Source organism: Cebus imitator, unplaced genomic scaffold, assembly GCF_001604975.1.
Source record: "Cebus imitator isolate Cc_AM_T3 unplaced genomic scaffold, Cebus_imitator-1.0 Scaffold404, whole genome shotgun sequence".
In the NCBI taxonomy this organism is placed as follows: Eukaryota; Metazoa; Chordata; class Mammalia; order Primates; family Cebidae; genus Cebus; species Cebus imitator.
The window spans coordinates 1,833,645-1,861,438 of record NW_016107719.1 but is presented as its reverse complement, the minus strand read 5'-3'; the positions used below and the strand labels follow the sequence as shown (position 1 = coordinate 1,861,438).

The following is a 27,794-nucleotide window of genomic DNA, read 5'->3' as shown; positions in this document are numbered from 1 at the left end:
GCCCCGACCCCGCCGCCGCGCCTGCCGGGGGCCTCGGGCGCCCCCGCCGCCCGCCTCACGCTGAAGTTCCTGGCCGTGCTGCTGGCCGCGGGCATGCTGGCGTTCCTCGGTGCCGTCATCTGCATCATCGCCAGCGTGCCCCTGGCGGCCAGCCCGGCGAGGGCGCTGCCCGGCAGCGCCGACAACGCCTCGGTAGCCTCGGGCGCTGCCGCGTCCCCGGGTCCGCAGCGCAGCCTGAGCGCGCTGCACGGCGCAGGTGGCTCGGCTGGGCCCCCCGCGCTGCCGGGGGCACCCGCGGCCAGCGCGCACCCGCTGCCGCCCGGGCCCCTGTTCAGCCGCTTCCTGTGCACGCCGCTGGCGGCCGCCTGCCCGTCGGGGGCCCAGCAGGGGGACGCGGCGGGTGCAGCGCCGGGAGAGCGTGAGGAGCTGCTGCTGCTGCAGAGCACGGCCGAGCAGCTGCGCCAGACGGCGCTGCAGCAGGAGGCGCGCATCCGCGCCGACCAGGACACCATCCGCGAGCTCACCGGCAAGCTGGGCCGCTGCGAGAGCGGCCTGCCGCGCGGCCTCCAGGGCGCCGGGCCCCGCCGCGACACCATGGCCGACGGGTCCTGGGACTCACCCGCGCTCATCCTGGAGCTGGAGGACGCCGTGCGCGCCCTGCGGGATCGCATCGACCGCCTGGAGGTGAGTGCCGCGCGCCGTCGGGGGAGCCGCCGGGGTGGTGGGAGGGACCGCCCGGCTGCCGCCGCCTCGCGGTCCCCTAGCCTCAGGTCTCCGGGGACGATCGCGCCCTCCTAGCTGTCGTGATGGGGGGATTCTGATAGGGAACGCGGGCAGGCGTCTAGCACGGTGGCTGAGGCACAGGGGGCGCGCCAGAAAGGTTCGCTCCTCACCCTTTTTCCTCTCCAGGCACCTCTCTGAGCCTCAGTTTCTGCGTCTGTAAAATAGGTATAACCGTGTCCACTTGTAGTGGAAATTGAATGACATATAGGTGTGTGAAAATGCTTGGCACATACTAGGACCTCATTAGATGTCCATTTCTTTCCTTCTTCCAGACACCCCCAAATCAGCACCAGCTCCACCCTCACACTCTATGGCTAGGAGATGGATTCGCTGTACCAGGGACTCAGGGTCCTCCCCTCATTACACAGAGCCAGGAACAGAGCGCTCCGTAAGACAAACCTGGGTGCCCATCACCGCCTCCCTACCCTGAATCTCCCACCCTGGCTCAGGCTGTGACCCAACTGCAGGAGCTCAGGTGCCAGGCACCCAGCCTCACACACCAGAAAGCCCACAGCTCTTGGGTGGGAACTGAATGGAGAACAGGGCCCCACCGAGCTTCCCTTCCTGCACTCACCTTTTCCAGGCGTTCCTGGACCAGGCTTGGGGTCAGACAAAAGGGGTCCAGCATGAGAGAGCCAGCTCTTTGCTGTCACGTGACCCTGGGCCAGTCATTTCCCCCCTGGAGTCCCATGGCCACCTTCCTCCCTGTAAGAATGAATTTGGGGTTCGTAGAAGTGCAAGGCAGGCAGACTGGGCAGGACAAACATCCGGGACACATTCACCACCCCAGCCGTGACTGACTTCCAGACCACAAGGAAGTGGGGTAAGCAACAAAATCAGATCTGTGGAAGGAAGAGGGAGAAAGAGGCCAAGGCACACTCTGTCCCTCTGCTGCCTCCCCCCAGGCAGAGTGCAGCAGGCAAGTTGGAGGGAGGAGAGAAGCCGGGAGTAAACACAGGGACCCCTTGAACAGGGGCTGTTTAACGTAAATCCTGGGCAAGCAGTACTGGTGATGCCCATGCGGAAGGCTGAGGATGTCGTGGTCCGGCAGCCCTCCAGGACGTCTGTACTGGTGTCAGTGCCCTCCCCACAGGGTGTCAGAGTGCAGCCAGGTGGCCATGGTAGCCAACCCCTCACCTTATAGATGAGAAAACTCAGCCCAGAAATCTCCTAGGAGGGGTGGCAGAGGCAGGAGAAAAGCTGGGCCCGTCCCACCTCTTCCCCTACTCCAGCTACGGGGGATTTCTAGGATGAGAAAACCAAGACCAGGAAAATAATAAGGAAAAACCTGAAAGTATGCAATGAAGGGAAGTCTTAGTTTTCTCACCTGTAAAATGGGGATAATAATAGCAGCTACCTCATTGGGATGTTAGGAGGATTAAGTAGTTTATATGAAAGGCCAAGAATAGTGCCTGGCACACAGGTATGTTCAATCAATTTCAGTGATTGCTATTTTTATAATTAAGCTATAATATTACTCTTTTAAAATACAGCCGGCCGGGTGCGGTGGCTCACACCTGTAATCCCAGCACTTTGGGAGGCCGAGGCGGGTGGATCACGAGGTCAAGAGATCAAGACCATCCTGGTCAACATGGTGAAACCCTGTCTCTACTAAAAATACAAAAAATCAGCTGGGCATGGTGGCGAGTGCCTGTAATCCCAGCTACTCAGGAGGCTGAGGCAGGAAAATTGCCTGAACCTGGGAGGCGGAGGTTGCGGTGAGCCGAGATCGCGCCATTACACTCTAGCCTGGGTAACATGAGTGAAACTCCGTCTCAAAAAAAACAAAAAATACAGCCAAGGGCTGGGCACAGTGGCTCATGCCTGTAATTCCAGCACTTCAGGAGGCAGAGGCGGGTGGATCACCTGAAGTCAAGAGTTCAAGACCAGCCTGGCCAACATGGTAAAACCCCATCTCTAATAAATAATATATATATAAAAATTAGCCAGGCATGGGGGCGGGTGCTTGTAATCCGAGCTACTCAGGAGGCTGAGGCAGGAGAATTGCTTGAACCAAGGAAGCAGAGGTTGCAGTGACCTAAGATCATGCCATTGCACCCTAGCCTGGGTAACAGAGCAAGACTCCCTCTCAAAAATAAAATACAGCCAAAACTCGAAATAGGAACAAACAGGTTTTAGGCAACAGGTTTTAGTCATGTAAAAAAGAATTTTTGACTTTCATTAAATACAATTCCTCATGGCCGGGCGCGGTGGCTCAAGCCTGTAATCCCAGCACTGTGGGAGGCCGAGGCGGGTGGATCACGAGGTCAAGAGATCAAGACCATCCTGGTCAACATGGTGAAACCCCGTCTCTACTAAAAAAAATACAAAAAATTAGCTGGGCATGGTGGCGCGTGCCTGTAGTCCCAGCGACTCAGGAGGCTGGGGCAGGAGAATTGCCTGAACCCGGGAGGCGGAGGTTGCGGTGAGCCAAGATCGCGCCATTGCACTCCAGCCTGGGTAACAAGAGGGAAATCGTCTCAAAAAAAAAAAAAAAAAAAATACAATTCCTCATGCCTGCCATAGCCCCTGCCACCCATAGCCCCCGCTGCCCTGCCCAGATGGCACAGGTGGCTCCTCCCACGTTTGGGGCTGGCAGGCTTGGACCTGCCCTGGACCTGTGCCTTCAGCACCTGCAGCACTTTGGCAGGGTGGCCTCCCTTCCGGTTGGCCCACTGAGGTTGGGGGGATCCTGGCAGCTGGGATCTGGCAACAGGTCAGCCTTCCAGGCTGGGGGAGCCCTGGCTGCTCCATGTACACCTTCTCCTCTTTTCTGAGTGCAGCCGCCATGGACAGAGAAAGGCAGGGGACTGCTTGGCCACCAGGTCTGCCCTCTGAGCATGGCAACAGCCACCGCTAGTCTTTGTGGGGGCGGAGGTTTCTGGGAGGGGCTGGAGCTGGAGCCCAGAAGACACAGGGTGAGACCATTTCTTTTTCTGAGATGGAGTCTTGCACTGTTGACCTCGGCTCACTGCAACCTCTGCCTCCCAGGTTCAAGCGATTCTCCTGCCTCAGCCTCCCAAGTAGCTGGGATTACAAATGCCCACCACCATGCCCAGCTAATTTTTTGTATTTTTAGTAGAGACAGAGTTTCACTATGTTGGCCAGGCTGGTCTTGAGCTCTTGACCTCGTGATCCACCTGCCTCAGCCTCCCAAAGTGTTGAGATTACAGACGTGAGCCACCGTCTCCCAGGATACATTGAATGCTCTTGCTAATGTCCCCAAGTTGATAAATGAGGACTTCTCAGTCCTTATCTTGGTGGAACCCTCTCTGACATCTGAGCCTGCTGATCATCCTCTCCTGCAAGTCCCAGGCCCTGGGCTTCCAGCCACCTCTCTCAGCAATCCTCCTCCCTGTCTGCTGCCTCTGAGTCTTTGCAGGGTCCTCCTCCTTTAAGTGGTGTGCCCCTCTTGGCCCTCACCTTTCCTGGGTGCGCTCAGCCATGCCCGGAGGCTTCCCACACCTATTCCAGGGAGGGAGGGGCCTCAAACCAAAGCTCAGTGTTCAGCCTAGGTTTTATCCCAAGCTCCAGACCCATGGACACAGGGGCCTCCTGAGCATCACCCTCTGGCTGTCCCATCGGCCCCCAACCCCACTGTGTTTCAGCTTGAACCGGGTACCTCCACGTGCTGAGAAACCATCCTGGGCCCCTCCCTCTTCCCCCAGTTCTGATTGGCCTCATCTCTGTGCATGCTTGCAGCAGCCTCATCTCTGGTCTCATGACCCCAGGCACACCTCTCCCTCCACCCTCCTCCAGGCAGCCCCAGGGGTCTTCCTTAAGCCCACCATGGGGCTCTCCTGGGGTGCAAACTCCTCAGCCTGCTCCTAAGTTACCTCTTTGGATCTGGCCGCTCTCTCCTGACCCCTCTCTCAGTTCATTCCTGCTTCTGTCTGGATCATCCCCAGCACATCCCTGCTCCTCATCTTAGAGTCTGCTCTGAGGACACCTCCTCCCAGAAGCCATCGCTGTTCACATTCTATCCCCTTCCTATCCCCACCTGGGCTTCCATAATCATCACACTTCCTTGCTGGTCCCCACCCGGCACATCCCTGCATTACCAACCCTCCTACAAAAGGGAAGGGAAGGTCTGCTCGGCTTGTTCTCTCCCCAAAGCCTTAAGTGGGAGCCACATTTGAGGGCTTAGGGGAAAGCCCTTCTGTTTTTATTTGTGTTGTTATTGTTGCTCATTGAAACCCGTCATAGGTTATGGGGGAAATACTGCATTTGACTGCGTCATTTTCTCCCTTTCTGCAGCCCCCTTCCCGTCCTTATCCATATGCAGCCATTGTTTGAGAGCTGCTATGTAATTACCATTTTAATGATGCTGTAATATGCTGGGACTCATCTACAGCTCCAAATCCATCAGTCACTTGACCGGCTCCTGTTACTGGAGATGTAGATTGTTTCCAATTATTTTTCTTCCAGATGTTCATTGCAGGATCTATTGCATGCAGAGAGCTGTTTGTTTGTTTGTTTTTAAGTCTGTTAATTTCTTTAAGCTGAATTCCCAGGAGTGGTATTACTGGGTCAGAGGATATTGACTTTTTTTTTTTTTTTTTTTTTTTGAGACAGTCTAGCTGTTGCCTAGGCTGGAGTGCCATGGTGCAAACTCGGCTCATTGCAACCTCCACCTCCCAGGTGCAAGGGATTCTCCTGCCTGAACCTCCTGGGTAGCTGGGACTACAGGTATGTGCCACCACACCCAGCTAATTTTTGTATTTTTAGTAGAGACGGGGTTTCATGTTGGTCAGACTTGTCTCAAACTCCTGACCTCAGGTGATCCGCCCGCCTCAGCCTCCCAAAGTGCTGGGATTACAAGCGTGAGCCACTGCACCTGGCAAATATTGACTCTTTATGGCTGAGGCCAGGAACCACTTTCCAAGAGCTGGCCCACTAATTCGGCTACAGGCCTGCATGCATGTTCCAGTGTTCCATTTTTGTGCTAATTTAATGTACGTATACAATGGAACTTCAAGATTAATTTCAACAGCATTTCCTTGGCATAAACCACATCCTTATCCCAGCCTGGCAAGCTGGTTGCCTCCTCCCATCCTGAAGTAGGAGCCAGATAACCATTATAGCGCACACTTACTGAGCACTTACTATGCGGCAGGCACTGTGTGTTATCTCATTTAATCCTCGTGAAATCTCTATGAGGGAGGTACAAAGAAACCAAGGTTCAGAGAGGTTAAGGCAATGGCCCCAAGTCAACAGTGGAGCTCAGTGTCTGGTTTTAGAGCCCTTGTTCTTCATTATCAACTCTAGACCCTTCTGCAGGGGTCAGACCACACTCACCTTCAGGAGAGTGAGAAAGACAGGCGAGGGCAATGCCTGTGCTAGTCACTGTCCTGGGCCGTTTCTGCCTCAGAGCCCCAGATTGAGAGGGATGGAGGCCAGTCCTCAAGGCTTGTCCTGCTGACTGGCTAGTCAGGAGACCTGCCGCAAGACCTTCACTGCTGCTGATGATAATAACTGACACTTATTAGATACTTGCTAGATACATATTATCCTATTCAGTCTTCAGTCCTATGATGGAGGCTGTATACATTCCCCAGCCTTACAGATAAGTAAACAGATGCTCAGAGAGAGTGAAGGACACAGACCCAGGCAAATCCCTGCCCCCACCTTCAGCCTCATTGCCGCCCCACCAACCCCCGCCACACACCCTACAATGGTACAGAAAGCCAGATGCTCCCTAAACACACTTCCAGCTCTAAAAAGTCTCTGAAATAGGTCAGGTGTGGTGGCTCACACCTGTAATCCCAGGACTTTGGGAGGCTGAGGCTGGCGGATCAGTTGAGGTCAGGAGTTTGAGACCAGTCCGGCCAACATGGTAAAACCCTGTCTCTACTGAAAAATACAAAAATTAAGGCTAGGTGCAGTGGCTCATGCCTGTAATCCCAGCACTTTGGGAGGCTCAGGCAGGCGGATCAAGAGGTCAGGAGATCGAGACCACTCTGGCTAAAACAGTGAAACCCTGTCTCTACAAAAAATACAAAAAATTAGCCGGGCGTGTTGGCAGCACCTGTAATCCCAACTACTCAGGAGGCTGGGGCAGGGGAATCGCTTGAACCCAGGAGGCAGAGGTTGCAATGAGCAGAGATCACACCTCTGCACTCCAGCCTGGGTGACAAAGCAAGACTCTGTCTCAAAAAAAAAAAAAAAATTGCCAGATGTGATGGCACATGCCTGTGTTCCCAGCTGCTTGGGAAGCTGAGCCAGGAAAGTAGCTTGAACCTGGGAGGTGGAGGTTGCAGTGAGCTGAGACTGTGCCACTGCCCTCCAACCTAGACAACAGAGCGAAACTACTTCTAAAAAATAAGGATGCACAGAGCTGAGTTCTTGCTTGTGACTTTAGACTCATCACTTTCCTTCTCCGTGCCTCGGTTTTCTTGTCTGTAAAACAGGCAGGAGGAGCTAAGTCCCCGCCCCCTTAGGCTCTACATTCTGAGTTCTTGGACAGATGGCTTCTAAATAGGGATTATGTGGGTGTAGGTGTGTTTACGGGGGGTTATATATGTGTGCCGCCCTGAGCCCCTTCCACCCACTCCCAGAACAATGTTTCTCAGGGAAATCTGCAGATAAACAGAGCGGCTTCGAGGATCTCTTGGTGTCTTTTCAAAATCCCGTTGGTTGTCTTTGCTTTTCTCTGACATTGCTGCCCATTTAGAAGTTTCTGCCCAGTGGGGACTGGTTCCCCTGACCCTGCCTCTTTGGCAGTGAAGAGAGCTTGGGAGAAGGGATGGCTGGGAGCTTTGGAATGTGGAAAAAGGGCTTCTGCGATTGACCTTTGGTTGGAGGATGTGGACTCACAGTGCCTCCCCTTCCCCATTGTCCCCTCCAGCCCCAAGAGCGCTGCAGCGTGGAACATGCTCTTGGTAAAGACTCCAGGGCCAGATCACCTGGATGCAAATTCCAGCTGTCACTTGAGAGTGCTGTGACCTCAGGCAAGGTGCTTAACTTTCTCAGCCTCAGTTTCCTGTGTGTGAAATGGAGATGTGAAAGCCTGTGGGGGCTGGGCACAGTGACTCACTCCTGTAATCTCAGCACTTTGGGAGGCAGGCGGATCATGAGGTCAGGCAATTGAGACCATCCTGGCTAATATGGTGAAATCTCATCTCTATTAAAAATACAAAAAAAATTAGCCGAGTGTGGTAGCTCACGCCTGTAGTCCCAGATACTCGGGAGGCTGAGGCAGGATAATCACTTGAACCCAGGAGGCAGAGGTTGCAGTGAGCCGAGATTGGACCACTGCACTCCACCTTGGGCAACAGAGCGAGACTCTGTCCCGAAACAAACAAACAACAATAACAACAACAACAACAACAAAAAAAAAAACAGAAAAGAAAGAAAAAATAAAGAAAGCCCATGGGACTTGTTTATCTTACATTCAAGATACCTAAAAGGTCATAGATCTCACTTAAACAGACACAAATCTTAAGTGGACATCTCAATGAAAATTTATGGGTGGATACACCTGTGAAAGCACCAGCCAGATCAGAAATCAGAACACTTCTAGCACCCCCAGAAGGCTCCCTTGTGTCCCCCAGAGACAGCAGTCCTCCAAAAGCAACCGCTATTCTGGCCTCTGTCACCGTTGTCAGTTTTGCCTGTGTTTGGACTTCATACAAATGGACTCAGACAGCTGTGCTCCCTTCTGTCTGGCGGTTTTTCATTCAATGTCACGTCTGTGACGTCCAGGCTTGTTGCATGTACCCACAGAGGACTGCTATTTTCATTGCTGTGTGGTGTTCCGTTGCACGGACGAGCCCTAATTCATTTACCCATTCTTCTATGGATGGACATGTGGGTTGTGGCTGATTTACAAATAAGACTGCTGTAAACATTCTTGGGATAACTGTTGGTGGCTGTCAGCCCTCATTTCTCCTGCATCAGGCTGCAGCAGTGGGTTGCAAGAGGGGCATATATTTAGCGTCGGAAGGTACAGCCAAACATTTCCCCACAGTAGCTGGGAGAGTTTACACGCCCACCCGAATGTAAACCTCACCAAACTTGGTATGGTCATTTTAAAAACATTTCCGTTTTGGTGGGCGTGTAGTGCACTCACTGAGGTTTAATTTGTACTGCTCTGATGATTCATGATGTTGAGCACCTTTTCTTATGTTTATTGGCCATTTTGTAAATCTCTGCCTGTAGGAGGTGGAATGAAGTCAGAGGTTGGTGCTCCTCACAGAGTGAAGAAGGTGGGGCAGGGGCAGGGGCGTCTCCCCAGGACAGTCTTGGGCTCATCATACCCTTGGAACCCTGGGAACAGGGATAGAAGCAACCAACCCAAGGTGGGAGCACTGATGTGATTCCATAGCCCTCGCTTTACTCCAGGGGAAGCTGAAGCTCAGAGAGGTTGAGGGACTTGCCCACAGCCACAGGGGCTGAGCCAAGACCAAACCAGGATTTCTCACTGAAGTGGGCTAGGGGTGGGGGGCCTTCCATCTGTTAAGGATTTGGGGCTGGGGCCCAGAGGGCCTTATCTTGAATGTAACATAAACCTCAAAATAAACAAGCCCCACAGGCTTTTTTTTTTTTTTTTTTTTTTTGTTTATTCTGCTGTAATTTATTTATTCATTGTCTTTTTTTAAATTTTATTTTAATTAAAAAAATTTTTTTTTTGAGACGGCGTCTCGCTCTGTTGCCCAAGCTGGAGTGCAGTGGCGCAGTCTCGGCCCACTGCAACCTCCGCCTCCCAGGTTCAGGTGATTCTCCTGCCTCCGAGTAGAAGGCGTGTGAACAGGCAGGGCCTCCAGAGAACTCCCAGCTGGGCTTCTGGAAGCAGCAGCGTCACAGAAGGGACTTGAAGGGAGGAGCAAGGGGCCTGGTCTGGAGGGGTATTTAAGCACAGTCTAGGGCCTCAGACCCAGGAGGTACACGGCCAACCCCATCTCGGCTCCCTCTTCCTCGTCCCCCTCCCTGTTTGTCTTCTTTCCTTCAGCTCCGAGTTGGCCTTAGGAGATGAGGAAGATCAAAACCACCCTGTCCTCTGCCCATCACTCACCTGCTCCCCACCTAGGTGAGAGGAGCTGGGCCTGTCCCTGGAGAAACACAGCATGGTAGCATGGGGCTTCTCTAAGAAGGCTTCTTGACCCCAAACTTCCACCCTGGCAAAACCTGGTGGCCTGACCATCCCAGAACAGCCTCTGCCTCACCACCAGCTGGGAGCACCACCACCTGTGGAGGCATGGGGGCCATATTTGCCTTTGGGGCCATAGCACCTGCCACTTGGCAAGAGGCAGCAGGTGTGAGCTCACCCTCTGCACCAGGCCCCTCGAGGGCCTTACAATTGAATCTCACAAGAACTATAGGATTATTACTGTCTGCGTTTCACAGATGAGTAAACTGAAGCTCAGAAAGGTTCAGAAGCTTGCCCAGCTCACTCAGTTGACGTTTCCACCCAGGCAGTCTGGCTCCAGGCCCTGTACCAGGACGCACTCTGCTCTCCTGCCTCTCAAAAATAGCGAAGAATAATAGTAATGGTGACAACCATGTACCGCCTCTTATGGTTGGTCACACTTCATACCTGTTCTTTCATTTCATCATTATTTGTATCTCCAAATGTAGGTACTATTATTACACTCATTTTACAGATGACGTCATTGAGGGCCAGAGGGGTTAAGCGGCTTGCCCAAGGCCACAGATCTAGTCAGCAAGGAGCTGGGAAATGACGCTGGCCAGTCTAACATGAGAGTTTGTGTCCAACGCCATGTTGCTGCGGCACACATTGATGGATGGATGGATAGGTGGATGGGTGGGTGGATGGATGGATGGATGAATGCATGGGATGGATGAATGGATGGATGAATGCATGGGGATGGATGGATGGATGCATGCGGATGGATGGATGGATGGATGCATGGGGATGGATGGATGGATGGATGGATGGATAGATGGATGCATGGGGATAGATGGATGGATGGATGGATAAATACATGGGGATGGATGGATGGATGCATGGGGATGGATGGATGGATGGATGGATGAATACATGGGGATGGATGGATTGATGGATGGATGGATGAATGCATGGGAATATGGATGAGTGCATGGGGATGGATGGATGGATGGATGAATGCATGGGGATGGATGGATGGATGGATGGATGGATGCATGGGGATGGATGGATGGATGGATGAGTGCATGGGGATAGATGGATGGATGGATGGATGAATGCATGGAGATGGATGGATGAGCGCATGGGGTTGGATGGATGGATGAATGAATACATGGGGATGGTTGGATTGATGGATGGATGGATGGATGGATGCATGGGGATGGATGGATGCGTGCATGAGTGCTCTGCAGCCCTGCCAGAGAAGCTCTCAGGGCCCTCTTCTCTCTCTACAGAGCTTCTCAGTTTAGGCATCAGAGAAGCTGCCATCTGGAGGGTGAGCAGGCATTGGGCAGAGGAGGAGTGGAGGTGGGAAGAATTTTCTTGGAGAAGGAACTGCATGTGCGGAGGCCTTAGGATGAGAAGGAGTTTGGGGCAGTTGAGCAGCAGAGGACTTTCAGTGGGCGTGACCTATGTCCTGTCAGGGTGAGGACTAAAGCCAGAAGGACAGGGACTTGATTGGCAGGGAGAGGGGGCTGTTGAAGGATTTTCAGCAGGAGAGCACTGTGGCTGGACTTGCCTCTGGCCGCTGTGTGAAGGGTAGAAGTGGAAGCTGTAACAGAGTCCAGGGGCAGCAGCCAGAACTAGGGAGAAGCCCAGGAGCTGAGGGAAGCTCTAGGTAAGATGCAGGGTTTCATTCAACCATTAGAGTCTCTACTTTCGGAATTTTTCCTTGTTTTTAAAAGAAAATCATTGTCTGGTGTTTCAGATGGACCTGGGTAAATACTACTACCCAGGTCCCTGCCCAGGCTCCAGAACCAAACTTTTCCAATCAGCTGATTCCTGTCTGGAGTCTCCCAAACGCCAGCCACAACCACACACCCCCAAACGGCCACCACAGTCCCGAATCAGTGTTGATCTCTCCCACGCATTTCTCATTTCTCATTTTTTCACCTTGTCATGTGCCTTTTAAACCACACAGCACATCAAGTTGAATGTTTTACAGCTTTATATCAGTGATATTCAGCTGCTCTGTAACTTGTCTCTTCTCTCAATATAATTATTCAACAAAAAGATTTCAGGCTGGAGATGGAAAAAGGTGAAGTCCTTCAAGAACTCTTTAAAAATGGCCACTACGCCCGGCCTAAAAAATGTTAGTCACTGCTGGGAGTGGTGGCTTATTATAATTTCAGCACTTTGGGAGGCCAACGCAGGTGGATCACCTGAGGTCATGAGTTCGAGACCAGCCTGGCCAACATGGCAAAACCCCGTCTCTACTAAATATACAAAAATTAGCTGGGCATGGTGACAGGCACCTATAATCCCAGCTATTCAGGAGGCTGAGACAGGAGAATGGCTTGAACCCAGGTGGTGGAGGTTGCAGTGAGATGAAAGCACACCCCTTCACTCCAGCCTGGGCAAAAGAAACTCCATCTCAAAAAAAAAAAAATTGTTAGTCACGACACTAATAGTAGACACATCTGTGATACTTCCTATGCCTACAGCACACTAAGAGCTTTCTATCTATAAACTCAGTCAGTCCTCACCGAAATGCTATGAGATTTATTATTTTACCATTTTGGGCCAATGGGGAAACTGAGGCATGGCACTCTTACCTAACAAGGCCACTCAGCTGGTAGATCCTAGGTGTGAGCCCCAGCAGGACTCAGAACTTGGGGAATGGTTGGATGGGGGAGGTGAGGAGCCATGGTCCACACTGCTCCCCCTCCTCCTGAAGGCTGCTCATTTTCCACCTGGTCCTGCTGTCCCTGCGATCTGCCCCTGGAGAGGAAGGTGGAGTGGCAGGATGGGATTTCTCTGAGAAGGCTTCCTGACTCCAAACTCCCACCCTGGTAAAACCTGGTGGCCTGGCCAGCCCAAAATGGCCTCTGCCTCACCACCAGCTGGGAGTACCACTACTGGTGATCTTGGGCAGGAGCAGCTGTGCAGAGGGTAAGACCCTGACCCTCAATAGACCCAGACCAGCAGTGTAGGCCTGAGGAATGGGGTCAGATTCCAAAATCAGGAAGGCCAGGTAAGAGTCCTGGCTCTGCAGTGTCGCAGCCCTGTGCACAGCCTGTGGGCTATGCAGAGGGTGGGACCCTGACTCTGGGGTCCTGCACCTGCCTTCTGCTCCCGGCAGCAAGGGAACAGCCCCTGGGTGAGGCTAAGGTGGTTGGGGGCCTCCCTGCATCCCCCCAGCCTCAGTCGCTCCACACTGGCAGGACCCTCCTATCAGGCTCCATTTGTGAAGCTATCCTGCACCATGGTCTGACACAACCTTCTGGACCTTCTAGACTTCCCGTGACCATTAGAACCTCTCCTGCTTGCCTTCGAGTTAGGCAGGGCATCTGACACTGGGGCCAATTGGCCGATGAACAAACAGACCCAGGCCATCTGTGTGGGCCTGAGGAATGAGCACAGATTCCAGGATCAGGAAGGCCAGGCTGGAGAGCTGGCTCTGCAGAGTCACAGGTATGTGAGCTCAGCCAGGCACCTCTCAGAGCTTCAGTTCCCTCCTCTCTCAGTGGGCCTCCCTATGTCCCCAGGCTGTTGAAGCGGCCTAGAACTGTTTGCACAGAGCTTCCTTAGTGCCTGGCGTGCAGCGGGTGCTCGGGTGCTTGAAGGAGACAGCTGCTGCTGTTAGCATTCTGATTGAGTGCTAATGAGCCCGGCACATTAGTGGCTGAGCTGGGCCTAGAATAAGGGGCTCTGGCTGTAGGCCCAGCACACTTGCGCCAAACACCACCCTGGACTCCCAGCGGGACAGGCCACGGGTTCCCAGCCTCCACCTTCCTGCCCCAGCAGGAGCTGAGGGGGGCTGCTGGCGTCATCCTTCCCCCGATCATCTTAGGTGAGGGGCCAACTTGGCATCAGGCCAGGAGCCCACACGGCACAGCCTGCACCCACAGCAGATGGGAAGTGGGGGTGTGGGAGTCGTGTTCTTCTGATTCAGACACTGGGACGAGGAGGGGCTCACACACGATCAGCAAGCCCACCTCCTCCATGCCCTCCCTGGCCGCTGCATAGCCGGCGGCTCTGACAAAAGAACAGCTTGAGCGCACGCCTCCCCAGCCTGCACGTTTCGCCTCGAAACGTCGGCGTCTGTTTAAATAGCCTCGACGCCCTGTTCTTTCTGGCAGGTCTTCCTCCCTCTGTTATTCCTGGCAAGTCTTCCTCCCTCTCTCCTTTTGCTGGAGAGAGGCAGTGCTGGCTCCAGGTGTATCGGCTTGGCCCAGCCCCATTGCCATAGACAATTCAAAAGGACTCCTGCCTCAGTTTCCCATATGTGAAATGAGGATACAAAGAGTGCCAGCCTCAGCGAGTGGCTGTGAGGATTCATGAGTAAACGCATGCCAGTGCCAAGGATGGGCCTGGTGCACAGCCTCACTCAGCACGTGCCCCTCTGGCCTCATGCTTGGCATAGAGAGGGGTGGGGAACTGAAGACAGAACAGTGCCTGGGACCAGGAAGGCCCTCCCCTGGCCATTCCAGCCCTGAGATTAAATGCACCCTGTGAGCCGATTGTCTCAGTCTAAGGCTTCGTGGAAGTCCATCGGTCTCAGTGGATAGCTGAACCTGTCACCCTGTGGGCCATCCAAGTCACTTGAAAGCTCTGGAGGTAATGAGCATCCCCATCAGCTAATGTAGTCAAGCCCCACAGTTGGCATTACGCTTTTTTTTTTTTTGAGACGGAGTTTCGTTCTTGTTACCCAGGCTGGAGTACAATGGCGCGATCTCGGCTCACTGTAATGTCCACCTCCTGAGTTCAAACAATTCTTCTACCTCAGCCTCCCGAGAAGCTGGGATTACAGGCGCGCGCCACCATGCCCAGTTAATTTTTGTATTTTTAGAAGAGACGGGGTTTCACTTTGTTGACCAGGATGGTCTCGATCTCTTGACCTCGTGATCCACCCGCCTCGGCCTCCCAAAGTGCTGGGATTACAGGCGTGAGCCACTGTGCCCGGCCCGGCATTACGCTTTTATAGTCCGTGAGGGCCTGTCACTTGTCCTCCCATCCTTTCATCTGTTCTGGGAATGGACAAGAGGAAGCCTGTTTTACCCCACACACACTTTTTTTTTGAGACTGAATTTCGCTTTTGTTGCCCAGGCTGCAGTGCAATGGCATGATCTCGACTCACTGCAACCTCCACCTCCCGGTTCAAGCGATTCTCTTGTCTCAGCCTCCTGAGTAGCTGGGACTACAGGCATATGCCACCATGCCCAGCTAATTTTGTATTTTTAGTAGAGAAGGGGTTTCTCCACATTGGTCAGGCTGGTCTCAAACTCCTGATGTCAGATGATTCACCCACCTCTGCCTCCCAAAGTCCTGGGATTACAGGCGTGAGCCACCACGCCTGGCCCACGCTTTTTTTTTTTTGTCTCACTCTGTTGCCCAGGCTGTAGTGCAATCATACGATTATGACTCACTGCAGCCTCAGCCTCCCAGGCTTAAGCAATCTTCCTGCCTCAGCCACCCAAGTAGCTGGGGCTCCAGGCATGCACCACCATGCCCGGCTAATTTTTGTATTTCTTGTAGATACGGGGTTTCACCATGTTGCCCAGGCTGGTCTCGAACTCCCAGGCTCAAGTGCCTGTCTTGGCCTCCCAAAGTGCTGGGATTACACACATGAGCCACCATGCCCAGCCTGTCCCCACTTTATAGGAAGGGAAACGGAGGCTTTGCGGTTAGTCTGCACCAGAGCCAGAGTTTGTAGGCACCTTGGCAGAAGAAGCCCTCAGGATAGCAAAAATGAATGTAACTGGAGAGGCCAAGTGCACTGTGAGGCTCCTACATCCATCCCATGCCCGCCTTCACCTGGCCTCCACCCCAGCCTGGTGGGCCAAGTCGGCATCTGTGTGGATGGGCAGCCACAACTTCTCACGCAGGACATGGAAGGGGATAATGGTGTCCAGAGTCCCCCTCTCCCACTGCTTCATGGGTCCCTTTCCAGAGCCAGCCTGGACGACCTCAGGGACTTGCCCCATCTTATAGCCTGGAATGGAGAGAGGTTGATCCTCAGCCCCTCCCCAGTGCCAGCAGAAGACAGGGGTTGCTGAGTGTGAGTGGCACCAGAGCCCCTGCCCTGTGAAGCAACCTCACCTTTCCCATGGGAGCCAGGGGACCCGTGGGACAGAGAGGGAATTGGGTTTCTGGAGAGGCTGCCTGGCAGGTGCCAAGAGAGGCTGCATGGCAAGTGATGCAGAGGGGGCGGGCGAGCGGGACTGCTAGGCTCAGATCCCACTCTGCTGCTGCTCCTGGCATGATCTTGGGTGACTCACCCCAGTTTTCCTGCCCCTGAAATGGGGACACTAGCATGTGAAGCAGATTCAGAGACAGAATGTTTACGAGGTGTCTGCTGGGGCTCAGCCGGCAGTAAGAGCATCCCATTCAGTCTTCCCACCTATCCTATGCACCCAAAACCATGCCCTCAGCTCCCACTGAGGGCCAGGCTCTGGGCATTTCCCTTACACATCATCATTTAATGCTGACCAGTGCTGGAGGCTGAGCATTCCAAGTGCCCGTCTTATAGAAGGGGAAAAATGATCCTGGAGGTGTTAGCCCACCTGCCCCCATTCTCATGGTGCAGTGGCAGAGTTAAGGGCCGGTCCCTCAAACTCCTGAATGCAAAGTTCCATTGCTTTCCACACTGGCAGCTCCCAAGTCTCAGGCACTGGGCATGGCAGTGGTCCTTTGCCCCCAGCACTCTGACACAGGGGACACACTTCTCCCCTTGTCACATGGCTAGAAAACAGGCTCAGAGAGGTGAAGGAGGAGTGCGCAGCTCAGAAGGAACACGCAGCCCTCAGTCAAGCAGCCGCCAGGGTGTTCAATGTCACCCAGCAAATGACTGACAAGGCCATCGGCTGGGCAAGGGATTCTATGCTTGTCCCAAGCTGCAAGGCCATCCCCTTGCAGCTTAGGAAGCTCAGGAAAGGTGGGGTTCTTGGTTTTCTGTTTTGCCTCCAGCCTCGACTTCAGCACCTGGGGCAGTGCCCAGCACAATGGGGGTGCCCTCTGAATGTTTGCTCAGTGATGGAATCACAGAATACAGTGAGTTCTTGTCTGGGGCCTAAGCTGGGAGCAAGGAACTGACTAAGCAAAAACTTCCCCGGCCTTTGGGGAGTTCGCAAGGATCAGGCCTGGTAGTGGGTACCATGGAGGATGGGGAAGCCAGGAGGATGGTGGAGGATGGTGAAGGTTTAATTTAGCTCCTAGCAGTTCATTGAATTATTAATCCTCTACTGACGTTTCTATGACGTCTGCCACAGACTGTCCCCTTCAAGAGTCTGGGCCTGTGGCCTCACCTGCCACCCTCCACCCCAGAAGGGCCTTCTTCCAGCAGGAGAGGGGGAAAGAAACCCTCCTAGCTCCTGTCCCAGTTCTGCTGCCCATGGGGTCTTAAGATTGGTCTGGCATGTGGTGGGGAACTCTAAACACTTGGATCTCATCCTGGGCTGGATGAGGGGTGTCAGAGCCTACCCTGGAACACTCTGCCCTAGACAACAATTGCAATAAGCAGGCTCTTGTTTATTGATATTTACTACTTAGTCTTCCCCACAACTCTGCAAATAGGTGCAGCTCTCTTTTGAGAGTTCAGAGAAGTCAAAGAATTTTCTGAGTCACATAACAGATTGGTTCCCGAGCTGGTTTTGAACTGTGGCCTGTCTGACTCCAAAGTATATGATTTTAGCCACCTGCCACCCTGTTATGGTCAAGCCACTGAAGCCTTGCTCCAGAAGTCCCTGGTTCACACCCCGGGTGGGCCCAGTGGCCACATAGAGCCTTTTGCAGAGGACCATTCTAGGAAGCTTGCTGAGTGAGGGAACGAAGACTAAGACAGTCCGCCCCTTTACCGGCCCATCAGCATCTACCCTTACTGCTATGAAGGGCTAGAGTGGGGCACTCAGCTTTGACTGCACCCTGGAACCACCTGGGGGACCTTCACAGCACTCATGGCCAGGCCCCACACTCCCGCCATGGGCTGAGCTGTCCTCGAGGGCAGGGGAGAGCTCTGCCTGCTGCTCACCGTCATGCACCAGCACCGGGAACAGAGCCTGCCAGGCACCCAGGATGCATCTGTTGCCTGCTGTTGGCATTGTCATCCTCATTTTGCATACTGGGGAAGCTGAGGCTCCCCTGCAGTCACTGATCAGGGGTGGCAGCCATCTGAGTGTCCCAAGCCTTTCCTTCCTCCCCCCAATTGACTTCTCTTTCTCTGCCCCATGAACAGCAGGAGCTCCCGGCCCGTGTGAACCTCTCAGCTGCCCCAGCCCCAGTCTCTGCTGTGCCCGCCGGCCTGCACTCCAAGATGGACCAGCTGGAGGGGCAGCTGTTGGCCCAGGTGCTGGCACTGGAGAAGGAGCGCGCTGCCCTCAGCCACAGTGGCCACCGACAGCGGCAGGAAATGGAGAAGGAGTTGGACGTCCTGCAGGGTCGCGTGGCTGAACTGGAGCACGGTGGGTCCTGGGTCCTGAGTCTTGTGGAGGGCATTGGAGGGATCCTCAGAATGACAGATCCACTCAAAAAATATATCCATGCTCCCCCAGAGGCTAACATGGACGGACGGGAGGGTTGGGAGGAGGCTGTGGAAAACAAGATGAAGAGAATCATTCGAGGATTTGATTATAATTATCAGCATTATTAACAGGTCTCCTTTTCTGGCATTTACTGTGTCCTGGGAGTGTGCTAAGTACTTGACGCATCTGCTGATTTAATCTTCACAGTTTTCACAGATGAGAAAACTGAAGCTCAGAGAAGTCAAGTGTCATGCTCAAGGTCACACAGACAATAAGTGGTGGGTTTAGACCTCAAACAAGGGTCTGACTCCACAGTCACACATTTAACCACCCACGAAATACCATTTTCAATGAATCAGTCAGGATTTTATTTAACACCTGTGCTTGGCACTGCCAAGGGGTCAGAGAAACACAACGGGCAGGGTACAAGTATGAGCATAAGGAGACCTGGCTCCTGGTTGCATATCTGTCTCTGGCTGGCTCTGTGACCTCAGAAGGTCACATCCTTCCCCAGGCCTCAGTTTTCCTCAGATCTCATGATTTCTCAGGGACCTTTCAGCTTTGAAGTCTTGTGAGGACTACCCTTAAGAGGCTTACAGACAAGTTGGGGAAAACAGGGGAAATGATGAGCAGTTAGCTGGGACCTACTTAGATGTGGAGTGGTTCAGGAGAAGAAAATACAGGGCTGGGTGCAGTGGCTAACGCTGGTAATCCCAGCACTTTGGGAAGCCAAGGTGGGCGGATCACCTGAGGTCAGGAGTTCAAGACCGGCCTGGCCAACATGGCAAAATGCTCTACTAAAAATACAAAAATTAGCTGGATATGGTGGTACATGCCTGTAATCCCAGCTACTCAGGAGGCTGAGGCAGGAGAATTGCTTGAGACTGGGAAGTGGAGGTCGCAGTGAGTCAAGATTGCACCACTGCACTCCAGCCTGGACAACAGAGGAAAACCTTGTCTCAAAAAAAGAAAAGAAATTCAAAACTAAGCTGCTTCCTAGAGGAGGCAGCCTCAAGCTACTTTTTAAAAACAGAGGTGGGAAGCAAATTTCAGAATGAAGGGGCCGTAGCAGGGGCACAGCTGCAGCAGAGGGACAGGTCTGGTGGCTCGGGGCCAGCATCCTGGCTGGAGCACAGAGACAGGAGAAGTATTCTCCAGCCCTCCTCAGTCCTGCCTCTGGCCCATCTACCCTGGGTCTCCAAGGGGGCCAGGGGAAACAAGTTTAATTTGTTGAAGGTCACATGGCTGGGAAGTGGGGGAGGCAAGATGTAGTCTCAGGACGTCTGAGGTCTAGACAGCAGAGAAGCCCCAAAGGCACCGGGCATGCAGCAGGTACCCTACGAGCTGTTAGGCTTCATTCTGAAGTGTGCCCTGTGCACCCACCCTTTTCGGCGTCCACCGACCTCCACCACGTCTGCCTTGCCCACCCTCAGGGTCCTCAGCCTACAATCCCCCAGACGCCTTCAAGATCAGCATCCCCATCCGCAACAACTACATGTACGCCCGCGTGCGGAAGGTGCTGCCCGAGCTCTACGCATTCACCGCCTGCATGTGGCTGCGGTCCAGGTCCAGTGGCCCTGGCCAGGGCACCCCCTTCTCCTACTCGGTGCCTGGGCAGGCCAATGAGATTGTGCTGCTGGAGGCGGGCCATGAGCCTATGGAGCTGCTGATCAATGACAAGGTGGGTGTGGCCAGCAGGGAGGGCTGGTGGGGTGATCCAGGAGAGCCCTCTCCATACTGGGCTCTCATTCTGTTGCTCATTCTCCTGCTTTGCATATTCAGCACACATTAAATGCCTACTGTGTGCTGGGCTGGGCTCTGGGAATATAAAGACAAGCCAGACACGGGGCTGCCTAAAGAGAGGCTGTGTCTACAGAGGCTCTAAGTGTTGTTCCATTTTACAGAGGAGGCAAGTGAGGCTCTTGGAGATCCAGTGACTTCCCAGTGACCCAGCTATGGGCAGGGCTGAGGTATCTGCCTCCAGGGCCCTGCTCATCCTCCTGGACTTAAAGAGAAGGGAGGTACACAGACCTACCTGGGGATGGAGGGAGGAAGGGAGTGCCAATGGCCTGCTCGTTCCTTCTACTCACCTGAAGCCAACCCCTTGGGCCTTCCCCCCTATGGAGAGTAGAAAGGTGTTATGCTCAGACTCTGGGGCCCTAATGCTGGTTTGAGTCTTGCTTTTGCATCTTCACCACAGTCTACTAGTCATCTACCTGCCCTGTGCCTCAGTTTCCTTATCTCTAAAGCAGGAATGATAAGAGCCCTTGCCTCTTAGGGTTGTAGTGAGAAGTGGCCTAACTGCATGTGGAGGTCTTTGAGCAGAGCCTAGCATTGAGCAGACATCAATAACTGTGAGCTATTTTTATTATACCAAGCACTACGCTAATAAGCAGTTTACTCACATTATTATCCTTGACCTTCCCAACTGCACTCATTATCCTCATTTTGCAGATGGAGAACCTGAGGCTCAGAGAGGGGAAATAATGCACCCTGGCTACACAGCTGCTGGGGTGTGATGTGATTCAGGGTCTTGGGCTCCAGAAACCACCTCTTAACCCCTCCCCTGTTCTTCCCTTGGCCCAACCATCTTCCTCATGCCCAGGCCTCCCTCCCCAATCCCCATCCCTCAGACTGGCTGGAAGGCAGGACAAGGACAGGCCTTGACTGTGGAGAATGATGTGGCAGGAGCATGGTGATTGAGGGAGGAAGGAGGGGAGCATCTTATCACTGTCATTCACTCCTAAAGTTCCTCCCCTGCCTGCCACATTGCTTTGGGCCTTGCAGACATGGTGGTCTACTGATACCCCCCTGGAAATGCAAATACCGTGTATTATACCCACCTGTGACCAGCCCACAACACATAGAGCCATTAGGAGTGGTTGACACCTATCAGAACCCAGCTTAGCAGAAGGTGCATTTCATAGCTTTCTGGAGAAGGAGGATGAGGAGGAGGAGAAAGAGGAGGGAGGGAGGGCCCAGGGAGCAGTGACTTTCCCTTGTGGCCCAACAAACTCTATGGCCATCGACCACCGGGATGGCTGGACTACATCTAGATCCTGCTGCCCTTTGTCACCCTCTCACTGCCGTCCTTGCCCAAGTTCAGCACTCAGTTCTCATTAGAGGAAATTCAGCACCCTGGACAGGGCACCGCACAGCATTGTTTTGGGACTCGGGAATCCCGAGAGCCAATCTCACAGACTGCTCACTGTTCCCCTTTTATTCCAGCCTCTAAGCCTTTACTTCTGCTGTGCCCACCACTTGGTTTGCCTAGCAATGGAATGGTGGCTCCATTGTCCTTCCAGACGGGTTTTGACATGGCTTCTATTCTCATATCCCCTCTTCCTCTGGGCCTGGCAGCCTCTGTACCTCCCATATGGCCTCCATTATTTTGTCATACAGCATTGCCCGGTCTTTCCCTTCCTGAAGACTCAGCTCATTTAAGGCAAGGACCAACTCCACACCCCTAGTGTCCACAACAAAGCCAGGGACCATGTAGGCCTCAGAGAATGTTACATTAAATTGTGATCTCAGCCCAGGCAAAGTGGCTCATGCCTGTAACTGGGAGGCCGAAGCAGGTGGATCACCTGAGATCAGGTGTTCACCATGTTGACAGGCTGGCCAACATGGGGAAACCCCGTCTGTACTAAAATTCCAAAAAAAATTAGTCGGGCATGGTGGTGCATGCCTGTAATCCCAGCTACCCAGGAGGCTGAGGCAGGAGAATTGCTTGAACCTGGAGATGAAGGTTACAGTGAGCCAAGATCACACCACCGCACTCCATCCTGGGCAACAGAGTGAGATTCCATCTCAAAAAGAAAAAATGTAATCTCAGAAATCTTACCAGATGAGGGAGCCCTTTGGGAGCACCAAATCCACAGACAGCAAGCACCTTTCATCTCACAGGCCAGCTGTAACCCATCAGCAGTGGCTTCCCAGAGCCCTGAGCTGAATCAAGGCTTGTGATTGATTGGCTATGTCTGCCGTGGGTCGAGGAAGAGGCAGCAGCTGTAGATTTGCTATCCCTTGTCTGACCTTTTCACTTTACAGATGAGGAAACTGAGGCCCAGTGAGGAAGGAGCAGCCTCCCCAGGTCACACAGGGGTTGCTGGCAGAGCCAGAACCAGATGCTGGAGCCTGGCCTCTGAGTCTGAGGTTCATTCTATCCCTGCCAGTACTACTTGAGCCCCAGCTGTGTGCTGGGTGCTGTGTGAGGTGTTCAGAGGAGGTTGGGATTCTGAGACGTCTCTCCACCCCGATGACCTTAATGAGCCTGTTGGAGAGTGAATGAACTACTTAGTGGCAACTGAAAACCAAAACCAGAGAGTCCCTTGTGATCTGGTTTGGTCTTTGAGGAAAGAGGAGAGAGGAATCGAGGAAAGACACTGGTCAGGAGGATGGAGAGGGTCAGGCCTGGGGTCAGGCCCTGGAAGGATGGACGTGGGTCTCCCTAGCCCTGCCCCACTGCCTCAGCCTTGGGCCTTGGGCCTTGGGGCACCTCTGACCTGGGGCTGGGGGACCTGTGTCCAGGTGGCCCAGCTGCCCCTGAGCCTGAAGGACAATGGCTGGCACCACATCTGCATCGCCTGGACTACAAGGGATGGCCTATGGTCTGCCTACCAGGACGGGGAGCTGCAGGGGTCCGGTGAGAACCTGGCTGCCTGGCACCCCATCAAGCCTCATGGGATCCTTATCTTGGGCCAGGAGCAGGTAAGACTCAGGCTGGTATTGGAGCTGGACCTCCCCATTGTGCAGATGGGCAGACTGAGGGCCAGAGAGATCAGAGACCTACCTAAGGAACTAGAATCTTGGAGGTGGGGCTAGAGCCTTGGGGGTGGGGCTTCAGTGGGGACGAAGGTAGCTTCCTCGGGGACAAGAGCCTGACTGAGCCAGCCTGTCTTTTCTCCTCCCTCACTCCACATCTCTTCTTTCTCTGCTGCTGTCTTGGCTCAGGATACCCTGGGCGGCCGGTTTGATGCCACCCAGGCCTTTGTGGGTGACATCACCCAGTTTAACCTGTGGGACCACGCTCTGACTCCAGCCCAGGTCCTGGGCATTGCCAACTGCACCGCACCACTGCTGGGCAACGTCCTTCCCTGGGAAGACAAGTTGGTGGAGGCCTTTGGGGGTGCAACGAAGGCCGCCTTCGATGTCTGCAAGGGGAAGGCCAAGGCATGAGGGGCCACCTCATCCAGGGCCCCTCCCTTGCCTGCCACTTTGGGGACTTGAGGGGGGTCACATTCCCTCCTCAGCCTGCCCACACACTGGCCTTCCCTCCTGCCCCACTCCTGGCTGTGCCTCCCGTTTCCCTTCACCTGTACCCACACCTCCAGAATGTCCCGCCCTGTGAGCGTGTCCCCTGTCCCCACCCGGGTGGAGAGGAGTGTCTCAAGTGAACAGTGGGAGCCTGGCCTCCTGGCATTGCATTGGAATTGTCTCTTACCCCACCCCTCCCTGCCCATCAATTGCATCTGATTTCACTAATTCTGACAGCACCCCCCGTAGGGTAGGGTTGTGTATGTGTAAAGAGGTCAGATGCTTTCCAACATGACACCCAGAACATCTTCCTTTATGCAACACCCAAAGATCTTGGCATCCCCGCACTTCCTGGGGTGTTATGATCCCTGGGCATACACCCCTCTATCTCAGTGGTGGGGATGTCTGTCCACCCCCTTGTCCCCCATGCATCAGGCCCAGCAGCTTCCTCTTCAGGGCCACAACAGGCTGTAGAAGGGGATGAAGAGGATACTGGAGGTCACACTCACCCTCCTCCCTCTTTCCACCAGCTGCCAGTCAAGGGCAGTGGGATCTCGATGGAGCCACCCCCACCCCGCCCGCACCTCCCTCTTCCTCCTCTTTCCTCCTTTCTTTGTGTGTAGTGGTTTGAATGTTGGTTCCATGCCTGGCCCAGCCCCACCTCAGTCTCCAGGACATTCCTTTCCCAGCTCAAGCCTGGAGGGAAGGGGACAAAGACCCCAGAAGGACAAAGGGCTGCAGCCACTCCTTGTGCTCACCCATATCGATGGCCACTGGTATAGTCATCCCTTCACCTCTGTGCCAAGGATGGGACCTGGACCACTTCAGGCTGGGCTGGGAGCGGCCCTAAGGCAGAGGCCTCATGGCCCAGGAGACCCCGCCTCTGGCAGAGCCACATTACCTACCCCGTGCATGGTCCTGGAGCAGGAGGGAAGAAGCTGAGAGGGTGGGGAGAAGCACAAAGCAGAGGGCAGAGCACTGGGTGAGAGAGAGGAGCCCTTTGTTCCTAGCCAGCCCTGCTAATGTGCTGTGTGGCCTTCTGTATGTTCCTGACCTCTCTGGGCCTGGCCTTCCTCATTCCTGAGCTGAGGCCCTCGCTTTGGTCATTTGCTCTCCAGACTGTGTGTGAGCTTCTCTGTGAATCCAGGTGGACAGGTGGGGGAATGCCCTGGTGATCCTGGGCTTAGCAGGGGTGGGTCCTGGGACTCAGCAGTAGATGGGATGAAGCCAGTCATGGGTTAGGGTCAGCAGAGACTCAGAGTTAAGGACAAGGTTCAAGGCCAACTAACCTCATGCTTGGATTGTAAAAAAACAGCTCCCTCTGGATCATCCCAGCCTGGCACCCCTTGCCTGTCAGAGAGTGTCTCAAAGAGCTGATGGCTTCCTTGTCCCCTTGAGGCATTGCCAGCTTCCTCAAGAGAGTGTCAGAATCTTAGAGCTGAGAGGCCAGGCACGGTGGCTCATGCCTGTAATCCCAACACTTTGGGAGGCCAAGGTGGGTGGATCCCTTGAGGTCAGGAGTTCAAGACCAGCCTGATCAACATGGTGAAACTCCATCTCCACTAAAAATACAAAAATTAGCGAGGTGTAGAGGCAGGCCCCTCTAGTCCCAGCCACTTGGGAAGCTGAGGCAGGAGAATTGCTTGAACCCGGGAGGTGGAGGTTGCAGTGAGCCGAGATCACGCCATTGCACTCCAGCCTGGGCGACAGAACAAGACTGCATCTCAAAAAAAAAAAAAAAAAGAATCTTAGAGGTGAGAAAAGCCACCCTGTCTAGCACCACATCTGCTTGTGAGAAATGGTTCAGGGAGAACATGTGACCTGCACAGGCTCACAGGGCATGATGGGGCAGAGCCAGGACTAGAGCCCAGGGCATCTGACTCCCTCTTCAGTGCTCTTCCCCTTCCATGCTGCCTGGCCCTGAGGACCTTTGAATTCAGTCTACACCTAAGCAGGTGGACACCTGAGAGGTCAAATGCTTTCCAACATGACACCCAGAACATCTTCCTTTACGCAACACCCAAAGATCTTGGCATCCCCGCACTTCCTGAGGTGTTATGATCCCTGGGCATTTCGGCAGAATGGAGACCTGAGGTGTCCCTCTTGTGCTAGTCACCTACCAGGTGTCTGAGCAGCTGCAGGCTACCTGGCTCAAGTGGGCACTGGTACCTCTTGCCTACTTTTTTGTTCCCTGTCTGTCTCCACTCCCTGAGGCCACTTAGCCTGAGACATGACGCAAGAGCTGCAGGCCGGGGGGTTCAGTGCCGTGGAAGCTCCTCCAAGACACATTGCCTCCGGTGCCCAGATGCTTGCTTCCATTTCGAGAACATAAATAGATTGCCAGCCCCTCCGGTCCAATCCCACTGGAAGAAAAGGTGATGTCGGGCTTCCACCAGACCCGCTGAGACCTAGGTTGCCATGGTAACAGCCAATGACATCAACCCAAGTGCTGGGTCAAGTGTCTCATCATAATGGCACTGTTGCTGGGGTGATGGTAGAATTCAGAACCTTGATTTCAGTGACGCCAAGTTTGATCTGTTTCTGTTATTGTCTCGAAGAAGGTAGCTCTTATGGAGGACGTGGGAGAAGGATAGGGTCTTAACAAGGAGGTGGCGGCACTTGCTAGGTCACTTGGGCCCACCCAGACACACGACCCCAGGTCCTTTATGCTTGTCTCAGTGAAGATGAGGGCTCTGACGCCTGAGCCTTGTTCCCATGCCACATCACCCACTCAGCCTCCCAAAGGGAACAGGAACACGTTTCACCAGTGCGCCACTGTTTGGGTCCCACTTTTCCTATCTTCTGCTGCTCCTGAGTGCATCCAAGCAGACAGAGAAAGAGGAACCAGACGTGGCACCCAGTCACATCCTGTGTGCTCCTGGCTGATAACCACAACGGAGCCTATGTTTGTCCTGCCATCTGACACTGCACTGAGTGTGGCTCGGGCACCGTCCCGTTGATCCTCACAACACAGTTCTGAGTCAGGACATTCTTGGCTCCATTAGACAGGCGAGGAAACGGGCACAGAGAGGTGATATCATCTGCCTGGTGTCAATCAGCTAGCGAGTGATTGAGCCCAGATTTCAAACCACAGGGGGTTTGAAACCAAGGGTCCGGGGCCTGAGTACCCCCTTACCTGTGTAGAGGTCCATCTGGGCACCATTGCTCCGATGTGTTCCGACCCTGTTCTCCAGCCCACAGGGCTTGAAGTGGAGGAACAGAGGCAGGGGGTGGGTCAGCCCTGGGGCCAGGGTCCCCTTGGTGAAGCCGTGCCAGGGGGATCATTTGCTTCAGGGAATGTGTCCCTCCCACTGTGGGCCAGAGCTTCAGCCTTTCTCTAGCTCAGCTGGAGTTCACAGGAGAACCAAAAAAGAAAAGGAAGCTGAGCATCTCCTGAGGGTCCTGGGCAGGGAAGGGGAGGGAAATTGCTGCTCCTCCAACTCCTGCTTGGAGCCAAGCCCTGCGCCAGGTGCTTCCCAGCTGTTATCTGCCAGATCTTCCCATCTTGTGGCATGTGGTGCTCCCACCGACATCTCAAGGGGACCAATTCCCTTGCCACAACTTTGCATGAGCTGGGACCACAGATTTGGGCAGGAAGCGCTCCAAGAGAAGGCCGAAGCGCTCGTTTTTACAGATGAGGACGCTGAAGCCCAGGGAGGGGAGGGACCCTCAAGACCACCCAGCTGAACACGGGAGACTTGAGCCCAGCCTTCTGACTGCGTTCAGCCCTCTCTAGGACACAGCAGCCTCTCCCCAGCACTGAGTCGCCCTTTCTCTGTGCATCCCAGCACCCTTGGCCTGAGTAAACTGGGGCTCCCTGCCAGAGATGGGATTACTCTCTTTGCCCTTTTATTCCAGCTGCCTGCCACTCCAGACCCCACCTCCCACCCTGATCCCCTGACTCCTGTGTGGGGAAGGGGCTCACATGGGGCCAGGCCGAGTGTGAGTGAGCATGTCAAGTTGTCCGACACTGTGACATTAATGCACCCTACTGACAACTCCTCCCCAGCCTCGCCCCTTTCTCCTCTCCCTGTTTTGTACATAAATTGACATGAGCTGCAACGTGTGTGCGTGTGCGTGCGTGTGTATGTGTGTGTGTGATCTGTGTCATGGTTTTGTTACCTTTTTGTTTTTGTAAATTTGAATGTTCAAAATAAACATGCTGTTTACTC

At 54.0% G+C, this 27,794-nt stretch overlaps 1 protein-coding gene across 1 annotated transcript; it reads left to right on the top strand.

Moving 5' to 3' along the window:
• Nucleotides 1-27,794, top strand: NPTXR (neuronal pentraxin receptor; the record flags this gene model as incomplete). The annotated part of the gene is made up of 6 exons (XM_017509031.2): nucleotides 1-684; nucleotides 18,081-18,306; nucleotides 19,800-20,047; nucleotides 22,897-23,076; nucleotides 23,320-23,978; nucleotides 25,675-27,794. Coding segments are annotated over 5 exons (1,563 nt in total), but the record flags the coding sequence as incomplete, so codon positions are not given.